We start from the raw sequence: 10007 nt of genomic DNA, 5'->3' as shown, positions 1-10007 counted from the left end.
CATTACTCCCGTCGACACAGCCCTCCAAGCACTGTCTCGACAGCCCGTTCTGAACCAGTCATCTGCAGTCCGAGCCTGGACTGCTGCCGACACTGCACGGTGCATCTCCACTGTCATTGGTCACACCCTGACTCTTGGCGTGACCTTCATCCTATACAGGATACTCAACGAGATGCAAACCTCTACAGCCAAACTCACGACAACTGTGGCTGGAGGTCTCCGATGGAAACCCCGGAAAGGGGGTGCCAAGTCAAAGACAACACCGAACCTCATCAAGCTGAATCCTCAGCTTCAGGAACCACCTGCCATCATGACCAACCTGCTACATGACCATCACGATTCACCTGTCATCAGCCCATCCTGATGATTGCCGTCCGATGATGTCCACACAGGGACTTCATCTGACGTAAAGGGGGAGATGTAACAGATATGCAGGTCATCGATTCATGGGTTAAATTCAGGCATACAAATTAAACCTTTTTGCACTAAATGCCTGGCCTGGCACCAGCCTGGCTGGACTTAAATTATTTACGATACCCATGCGAGCCTCAAAGGGGACATGAAATCCCCCCACACACACACATTCACATAAGCACACACACGCAAACGAACGTTTCTTTATGCTTTTTATGTAAGTCCTTAATAATATGTATTTTGAATATGTTTGTGGGTGCAATGGTTAATCCTTGTTATGCGAGGACTATAATTTTACTAGCTTATAAATTGGAAATGTTCTCCTTATTTTAACTTTCTCAAAGAGAGCCATGTTTCTGCAACCCCCACTCCTGACCAGGTCGTAAAGCTTTATGACCCCCACTGGGCAACAGGACAGGAAAGAAACAGTCACTGGTACCTTTTTCTCAATGTATCCTAAACTATTACCTCAGACGTAGTCTAAAAGTATATAGTATTGTTTTTGTTGGTGCTTTGAGATGTTTCCCATATAAATTGGGACTATCTGCAATTTATTAGCATGTGTTAATCTTTAAATGTGTGTAATTCTGCATTTGAATGTAACTTTCGTGTTTCTATCAGTTATATATGTACTGTTTGGTGTTTTTGTAATCGTCATGCTTTGACAGACCCACTTATCTAAAGCAAAGTAATGAAAAATTTATTATTCTGGAATTACGAACTTGCTAGAATATCCCTGATGAAATCTGACAAGCCCTAAATCATTAGGGTGGGTGTCTCCACAGAGACGAAGGAACTTTTCCCTCCACTTCAGATCGTGGACGTTCATTGGTTGTTCACCCGAAAAGAGGCGTGAACCATCCCAAGCCATAAGAATCGACCGAACAAGGTCCGCCTCGCTCTTCTTCTCGTTCTTCGTTCTCGGACACGCTGCTCTCCTGTGCGACCCTCGTCGCTCCCGCGAGTCCCTCGGCGCGGCCTTGGGCCGTGTAACTGCACTGGTCTAATGAAATGAGCCACGCTTCATACAGATGTCCTTTTTGCTGTTTATTTGTCTCTATGTCTCTGTCTCTTTCCAGCAGACACCGTGAAAACTACAAGAAATAAACATATAATGTTCAAAATATGCATTTAGTCGAGTTCTTTTCAAGTCTCTCATGTAAATGTCCGCTGATACGCAAATGAACACATGCGACAATCCGAATCTGATTACATCACGATTTACACATAACATCGTTTACATAAACTGATATAAAACAACATTTTACAGAAAATACAACAGATTTAAAGATGAATTACCGTGTGCGCCCTCTTAGACCATGCAGATAAAGGTTACTCCTTTCCAGGCTCTGTATACCATTAACATTACTCTGCATCCATGTTTCTTCAACCCATAATGCAGCGGTCCCGCGTTCAACTCAACCTGGTCATATGACCTGTTACGCTTTGATATTAACTCTTTCTTAAAGAACCCATGACATTAAACATTCTAAGGGAGCACATTCTCTACTTTAAACAATAAATGAACTCAAATTGATTAGACTGTTTAAACAAACATAAATAATACACATATCTTTGAAAAACATGTCTTTTGACAGTTACACTCCCACCAAATTACTACAATTTGTGATTAACTTTACGTAAATGTTTGAAAAATTAGTAATTTCACAAACCAGATATTAGAATCACATATCTCTGACTCTTGGTTCAAGACTACCAGATGAACTTGTGACACTTAAAAGTCTCAAGATCAGACAATAAATCAGATTTAATTGTTCTCTACAAGTACTACTAATTTATGAATAGGACGCTCAAGAATTGATGGATTAGTCAGTCGTTGACCCTTTTTCCCTAACTTCCTATTTCCTATTTGAATTTTGGCTTTTCGCACCAATCCGTCTTCATCTGCACAAGCATCAAGCACTAGTCCAAGTCTCCATTCATTGCGGGGAAGCTGTTCCTCCTTGACAATGACAATATCTCCAATCTTTACATTTCGTCTTGGAGAGTGCCACCGTTGTCTAAGGATGATGTTTGCCAGATATTCCTTCCTCCATCTACTCCAAAATTGCTGTGTCAGATATTGTACTCTGCGCCACCTCTTCCTCGCATACAGGTCCTCTGGCACAAATTTCCCAGGTGGAGGCAGAGGGACAGAAGATTTCATGGTGAGTAAATGGTTTGGGGTAAGTGGCTCTAGCCCTTTGGGATCGTTAATGTTATTTGAGGTGAGTGGGCGATTATTTATGATTGACATGGCTTCATAGAAGAAAGTTCTCAAGGAGGCATCATCCAGTCTTCCTGCACTCTGTGAAAGGACCCAACTTAGAACACTTCTAATGGTTCTGATCTGCCTTTCCCAAACCCCTCCCATGTGACTGGCATCAGGCACGTTCAAAATGAAATCACATTGCTTTTGGGATAGGTAAGCAGTTAATCTCTCCTTGTCCAATTCTTCCAAAGCCTTTGTCAGCTCGTTTTTTGCCCCAACAAAGTTTGTCCCTTGATCCGATCTGATTTCTCTTACAGCTCCACGGATTGCAATAAAACATCGCAAGGCGTTTATGAAGGCATCAGTGGTTAGATCTTCTAGCATCTCTATATGGATTGCTCTTGAGGAGAAGCAGGTGAATATGAGACCATATCTTTTTTGTTCTTTCCGTCCTTGCTTACATAGAAACGGCCCAAAGCAATCCATCCCACAGTAAGAGAATGGTGGAGAGGAGTCAACACGGTTAGCAGGTAGATCCGCCATCATCTGTGTCTCTGTTGTCCTGCGAGCTCTCCTGCATATAACACATTGCTTAATGAGGTTAGCCACAACTTTGCTGCCACCAACAACCCAGTAACCATTTCCTCTCAGTTCATTAAGGGTCTGTCCTCTGCCTTGGTGTTGAGTCTTTTCATGGCAGTAATCCACGATGAGACGGGTGACCACACCATCTCTTGGAAGGACTGCTGGGTGCTTCGTGTCTAGAGGTAGGAAAGCTTTCTTCAATCGCCCTCCCACCCTGAGAACACCATCTTGCAGTACTGGGTCAAGTTGGAACAAAGGGTGACTATTTGGCAATTTGCCTTGTTTCAATTTTTGTATCTCATCTTTGAAGGCATCCCTTTGTGCCAATTTTACAAGCCTGATGCTGGCATTTCTCATTTCTTCAACATTTATGGGTTTACCTGCCTTGTGTCTCGCTAACTGCTGAATTCGAGCAACAACTTTCAATGCAGTGTGCCATTTCGAAAACCTATTGAACCGCTCCAAAAAATCTTCATCACTTGCTACCTTTGTTTGTAGCACTTGCGTTGCCCTGATTTCAGGATCACCAATCAGAAGCTCTGGAGTGGTCTCTGATGTGATAATTTCTCTTTCCCAGAGAAACTTAGGTCCAGTGAGCCAATTCGAATTTATCAACTCCGACACCTTGAGGCCCCTGGAAGCGTGATCTGCAGGATTTTGTTCAGAATCTATATAATGCCACTGTTCAGGGTCAGTCGTTTCTCTAATTCTTTGGACTCGATTCGCTACGAAAACATGAAACCTACGGGCTTCATTGTTAATGTAGCCTAAGACTACTTTTGAGTTGGTCCAAAAATATTCTTGATCAATTTTGAGCTCCAACTCCTCCTTTAACATTCTACTGACTGCTGAAGAAATCACCGCAGCAGTTAACTCAAGCCTGGGTATGGTCACAACTTTTGTGGGTGCAACCCTTGCCTTGCCAATGACAAAGGAGCAGTGCACTTTGTCTTCACTCAACACTCGAATATATGAGCATTGACCATAGCCATAGCTACTCGCATCTGAAAAGTGATGGAGTTCGATCCTCTGGACAGTCCCTAAATAGTCAGGAACAAAGCATCTTGCAATCTGGAGATTGTGCAGATCCTTCAATTCATTTAGCCAGCTAGTCCATTGTGGCATTAACTCTTTGGGGAGTGAATCATCCCATTCAATGCCCCTCTGACACATCTCCTGTAATACTTTCTTTCCTAATAGGAGAAAGGGAGCCAGGAAGCCTAATGGATCAAACACAGATGCGACTGTTGAGAGGACTCCTCGCCGCGTTGCTGGTTTCTCATCCAGGGCTACTTTAAAGGAAAAGGTGTCACTATTTACACTCCATTTAACTCCCAACACCGTCTGGACTGGAAGTTCATCAGAGCCAAGCTCCACATCTTGAACACCGCTGGCTTGCTCACTAACAGGTATAGACTCCATGACCTTTTTGTCATTTGAGATGAACTTATGTAGACGCAATTTCCCTTTTGCACACACAATTCTGGCTTCTTGTACTAGTTTGATAGCTGTGTCCACATTTTCCACACTAATGAGCCCATCATCAACGTAGAAATTACTTTTGATGAAACTGGCTGCTGCAGGATGCTCTCTTTCGTTTTGACATGCAAGATACTTCATTCCATAATTTGCGCAGCCAGGAGAGGATGCTGCTCCAAAAAGATGGACTTTCATGCGATACTCCTTTGGCTCAGTGTTTGTATCGCCATTTTTCCACCACAGGAACCGTAAGTAATCTCTGTCTTCCTGGCTTACATGGAACCTATGGAACATTCTTTCTACATCACAGATAATTGTTATTGGATATTTGCGAAACCTGCAAAGTACCCCTGTTAGCCCGTTAGTGAGATCAGGCCCAGTTAACAAGTGATCATTTAATGCGGTGCCATCATATTTGGCAGAGCAATCAAACACAACTCTAATCTTCTCTGGCTTTTTAGGGTGATATACTCCCTGGTGAGGAATGTACCAGACATTTCCTTTTTTAGGTTGGAGTTCAACTCTCTCCGCATCGCCATCCTTGAAGACACCTTCCATAAACTTTACATAATCATCCTTGAATTTTGGGTCTTTCTCAAATTTTCCTTTCAGGCGCTTCAATCGCACCAGAGCCAGCTGTTTATTTTCAGGTAACTGTGGGCGTGTCTTAAAGGGGAGGGGCATCTCAAGGTGTCCCTCTGAGTTCTTGTGAATTTTCTCATTCATAAGTTGCATGAACTGTATATCATCTTGTGATATGCTCCTTTCCCTTGGATTTGTATCTCCAAAGTCTGATTCAAGGGCTCTGATAATTGAGGTAGGTGTCAGATTTGGGAGTTCCTTAACAGATACACGATGGCACAGGCCTGTAACTTCAGTTGATTTTGCAATCTTAGGTGAGGAGCCAACTATGCTCCAACCCAAGTCTGTCCTGATGGCATATGGTTCGTCATCACCTCCTGTGATGACTTGCCGTGGTGCCAAAGCTCTTGAGCAATCGTAACCTATCAGAAGTCCGACTTCACAATCCAGCAGCATTGGAATTTCCTGAGCAATTTCTTTCAGATGATTCCATCTTCTAGCAGTTTCAGGAGTAGGAATGTGGGAGCGTTCAAGTGGAATGAAGTCTCTAGTATAGGCAGGTGGCAAACTGATTAAGCCATAAGAAGTAAAGCCTCTAACTCTGAGCCCACTAACTCTTTCACTCTGAACAATGGAATCTTTTCCCATCATTGTTGTAAGCTTTAACTTGACTGGCTCTGAAATTGCCCCCATCCTCTCACATACCTCTTGATCCACGAAGGTGTTGCTGCTCTGTGTATCCAGAAGGGCATAAACCAAGATCTCCCTTTCAGGTGTGGAAGTTGAAGAAATCCATACAGGCACTATCATTGATGTACTCCCACCATCGCCACTGTCTACACAACAGGAAAGTGAAGATGTGTTTTGTTCTGCTTGCATTGCATGAGAAAATGTGACTGCTGTAGAAGAAGGGCGGTCTTCATGAAGTGGTGTTGGATGATGTTTCTTGCATACACTACAAGTAGCTTTACTCTTGCAATCCTTGGAGTTGTGTCCTTTCCTAAGACAGCCAAAGCAAAGGTTATTGTCTAATATGAACTTCCTTTTGTCCTCCACAGACTTACTGGCAAACGTTTGGCATTTGTGGATGGAGTGGTTTTCCCCACAATACCTGCAAGTGACTGAGTTTGAAACTGAAGGCACAGTGATGACTTTGTCGGATCGGTTTGAATCCACTGAATTGCTTACTCCAACACTGTATGTCTTTGACACTATTCTTGATTTATCTGACGCTTTCACATTAGTGATGAATGCATTTGCCTTTGAGCGCTTAACCTCTCTAGATGGCTTCTCTTGAGTGAGCTTGAGGGCATGAAAGGATGTTACTGGATTGCATGCTATTTCTGCTTCTTGTGCCACGAAATCAGCAAACTCCTTGAAAGTAGGGTATTCCTCCAATTGTTTCAGCTGCATTGTTACATGCCGATTCCAACGAGATGTCAGCCAGTCAGGGAGTTTTTGTAGCATTTTCTGATTCTCCTCACAGTCATTTAACACCTGAAGCCCTTTAATGTGTGGCATGGCATTGCTACAGGCTGTCAGAAAATCACTAAATTGTCTCAATTTAACTGACTCTCTCGAGCTTATCTTAGGCCAGTCATTCAGTTTTTCTCTAAATGCACGCTGGATTACAAATGGATGGCCATACCGAGAATTCAGTGCTTCCCATGCTTGTTCATAGGCTTCATCATCCTTTCTGTAGAAGCTTCCTTCCAATACAGACTGGGCCTCACCACTGACATATTTTTGTAGGTAGAACAACTTATCAGCTGGATTTGTGCATCGCCGCTCTATTAATGCCTTGAAACTTGTTCTCCACTCTAAGAACTTAAGTGGGTCTCCTATGAAAACTGAGGGCTCAGGTGCAGGAAGTCTACTGAGAACCATTGTGTCATGTAAGGCTTGTACTATTGATGCATCACCATTACTATGGTCTTTTTGTTCCTGGTTATCATTCTTGCATGCCTGTTCCTTTTTAATTTCCTTAGAAGACATTACAGGACAACTGGCTAAATCACTGCTTGCTGCTATACTATCATTACATGACTCACCTGAGTCAGCTTCAGAGTATACCTTGAGCTTTGCAGCTATTACCTGAAGATCTCTCTGATTCTCCAGTCTTTTAAGTTCTAGCCTTTGAGTAGCAATAGCCTCTTCCATTTTTATCTCTGCCTGCTTTGCAGCCAACTGTGCGGCACACTCTGCTCTTTTTGCAGTGATACTTTGCTGATCTATTGAGGAGCTTGAACGGTGACTACGAATAGACTTAGAGCTTGTAGTCGTAAATATCGACTGAGCATACTCCTTGTCAAGCACCATATGAATTCTTGCATCTTCTGCATTAGCATCAAATTCCTCTTGCCCCACTTCACTCATACGAACTTTCATTAGCCCCATCAAATCTGCAGTCACTGCTGTACAGGAATCCATTTTTCTTCTAATCTCAGTAGAAGGAACTGATTGAGATCTTATAAGTTCATATACATTTTTCACTTGACTTTCCATTCCCTCTACACTGTCCATCAGGTCACTTAAGTCTTGGTCCGAGCACTCACCCTTCAGTTTGGTACGTGTAGCTTTAACTTGATCTTTCCAGCTTTCATACAACTTGATGAATTTACTCTCCTTTTGAGAAACTTCTTGCTGCTTAAGCTCCTGCATTTTTGGAGTTAACTTTCTTTCTCGTGAGGATTTCCTGGGTTCATCTGTTCTTGAAGTGGAAGGAATAGGTTCTGTCATTGCTGTTTGAAGTGACTGTATTTTGGAGTGAACATCACCAATGAGTGACTCTAATCTTTCCCTTTCAACATCATTACTTTGAGATTTCAATTGTTCATTTAACCTAATCAACTCTGCTTGAATGGTCTCTATTTGCTCACTTGATTCACCACATTGTGATTTTTCTCCATAGACTGACATTGTAAATGTTTTCCAAAAACACTTTAGTACACGGTTACTTAACTATTACTCTCAGATCAAATTACTCACCATTCACAACAATGTCAATGCTGAAGCATAAATCAATTAAAGCAATATATTTATAACACTTTACCTTTTTTTTTTTTTTTTTTAATGTCCATATAGATGTAGAAGTAGCACAGTCAAACCTGCAGTTAACTGCACAGCAGAACTCTTCTGCTTCAAACAACGATGGAATAAACACAGTACTCTGAAGCCTGTAGGAAGGATACTTGTAAGGCTGTAATCTAGAAGGATGAATGTCGCCCTCTACTGCTCGCGTCGCGGTACTTTCCTTGGCTGTGACAACTGTGAAAGGGGAAGTCTCCTCTCTGATGCAATCTCAGACCGCGCGATGGTTCCGCGATCGTGATTCTTCCTTTTCTCCGACTTCTTGTCTGTACGCGATGCTCCAGCGGCCGCGATGTTGCTTTCTCTTCAGATCCGACGGGTACCGTTCCACATTTGGCGCTGTCGGCTTTGCTGGCGTTACGTTTTCACTGTAACTGCACTGGTCTAATGAAATGAGCCACGCTTCATACAGATGTCCTTTTTGCTGTTTATTTGTCTCTATGTCTCTGTCTCTTTCCAGCAGACACCGTGAAAACTACAAGAAATAAACATATAATGTTCAAAATATGCATTTAGTCGAGTTCTTTTCAAGTCTCTCATGTAAATGTCCGCTGATACGCAAATGAACACATGCGACAATCCGAATCTGATTACATCACGATTTACACATAACATCGTTTACATAAACTGATATAAAACAACATTTTACAGAAAATACAACAGATTTAAAGATGAATTACCGTGTGCGCCCTCTTAGACCATGCAGATAAAGGTTACTCCTTTCCAGGCTCTGTATACCATTAACATTACTCTGCATCCATGTTTCTTCAACCCATAATGCAGCGGTCCCGCGTTCAACTCAACCTGGTCATATGACCTGTTACGCTTTGATATTAACTCTTTCTTAAAGAACCCATGACATTAAACATTCTAAGGGAGCACATTCTCTACTTTAAACAATAAATGAACTCAAATTGATTAGACTGTTTAAACAAACATAAATAATACACATATCTTTGAAAAACATGTCTTTTGACAGTTACAGGCCGTGCTCAGATCGCCCCTCCCCCCCTCCCCCCAGCCGGGAGGCGGAGAGGACAGTCATTTTCATGGCTCCTTCGGAAGCTTTCGTTTTCGTTGTTTTCTTTTCTTTTCTTTTCTTTTCTTTACTAAATTTATTCAACTATTCGCCTCTCCACACAAGGAAGACGAATTCTGGAACATTGTTTGTTGAACCTTTCCGATACCACGCGAAGACAGAACAAAGGCCCCGCTCACACTGCTCCAAGCTCACGCAAAGATCCAGCACAGCTCACACGCGCGTCACACGGCCTCCAGCACACGCACGCTGTTTTCAAAAGGACCAGCGCATGCACGCTGGGCCATGCAAGTATCACTTTTCTATGGAGATTTTAAATGCTGCTTTAAAGTTGGTCTGTGATTTGATTCTGCAGTCAGGCGCAGTTGCTCTTCACCGACTGCGCTGATCAAAAGCACGATGGGAAACGACTTGCTGACGACACAGCTTAATGTTCATTTGTTTAAACAACTGTGATGTAATGTTCTCTTTTAAAATGTTTGATTTTAAAACTCTAATATCATGTTTTTTTGTGTTTATGTTATGTGTGAATATTCCCGAACTATCTGACAGTGCGATCTCTTTGGGTTATGTAATGTAATTTTTATTTAAAAAAAAAACACTAAT

The 10007-nt window shown here is 42.3% G+C and overlaps 1 protein-coding gene across 1 annotated transcript; it reads right to left on the bottom strand.

The window, feature by feature from the left end:
* Positions 1-1448: 1448 nt before the first annotated feature.
* LOC128017685 (uncharacterized) lies at positions 1449-9338 on the bottom strand. The gene is made up of 2 exons (XM_052603129.1): positions 9043-9338; positions 1449-8837 (listed from the first exon to the last, which is right to left on the bottom strand). Exon 2 carries the CDS (start codon positions 8189-8191, stop codon positions 2183-2185), a length of 6009 nt encoding a protein of 2002 aa, XP_052459089.1. The 5' UTR covers positions 8192-8837; positions 9043-9338; the 3' UTR covers positions 1449-2182.
* Positions 9339-10007: the final 669 nt, after the last annotated feature.

Source organism: Carassius gibelio, chromosome A7 (assembly GCF_023724105.1).
Source record: "Carassius gibelio isolate Cgi1373 ecotype wild population from Czech Republic chromosome A7, carGib1.2-hapl.c, whole genome shotgun sequence".
Classification (NCBI taxonomy): Eukaryota; Metazoa; Chordata; class Actinopteri; order Cypriniformes; family Cyprinidae; genus Carassius; species Carassius gibelio.
Note: the sequence above shows the minus strand (reverse complement) of the source record. Positions and strands in the feature narration are given on the sequence as shown.

What these genes read in the sequence shown, in the direction of transcription:
- LOC128017685 (XM_052603129.1), bottom strand. Translation starts at nt 8,191, where the DNA reads ATGTCAGTCTATGGAGAAAAATCACAATGTGGTGAATCAAGTGAGCAA.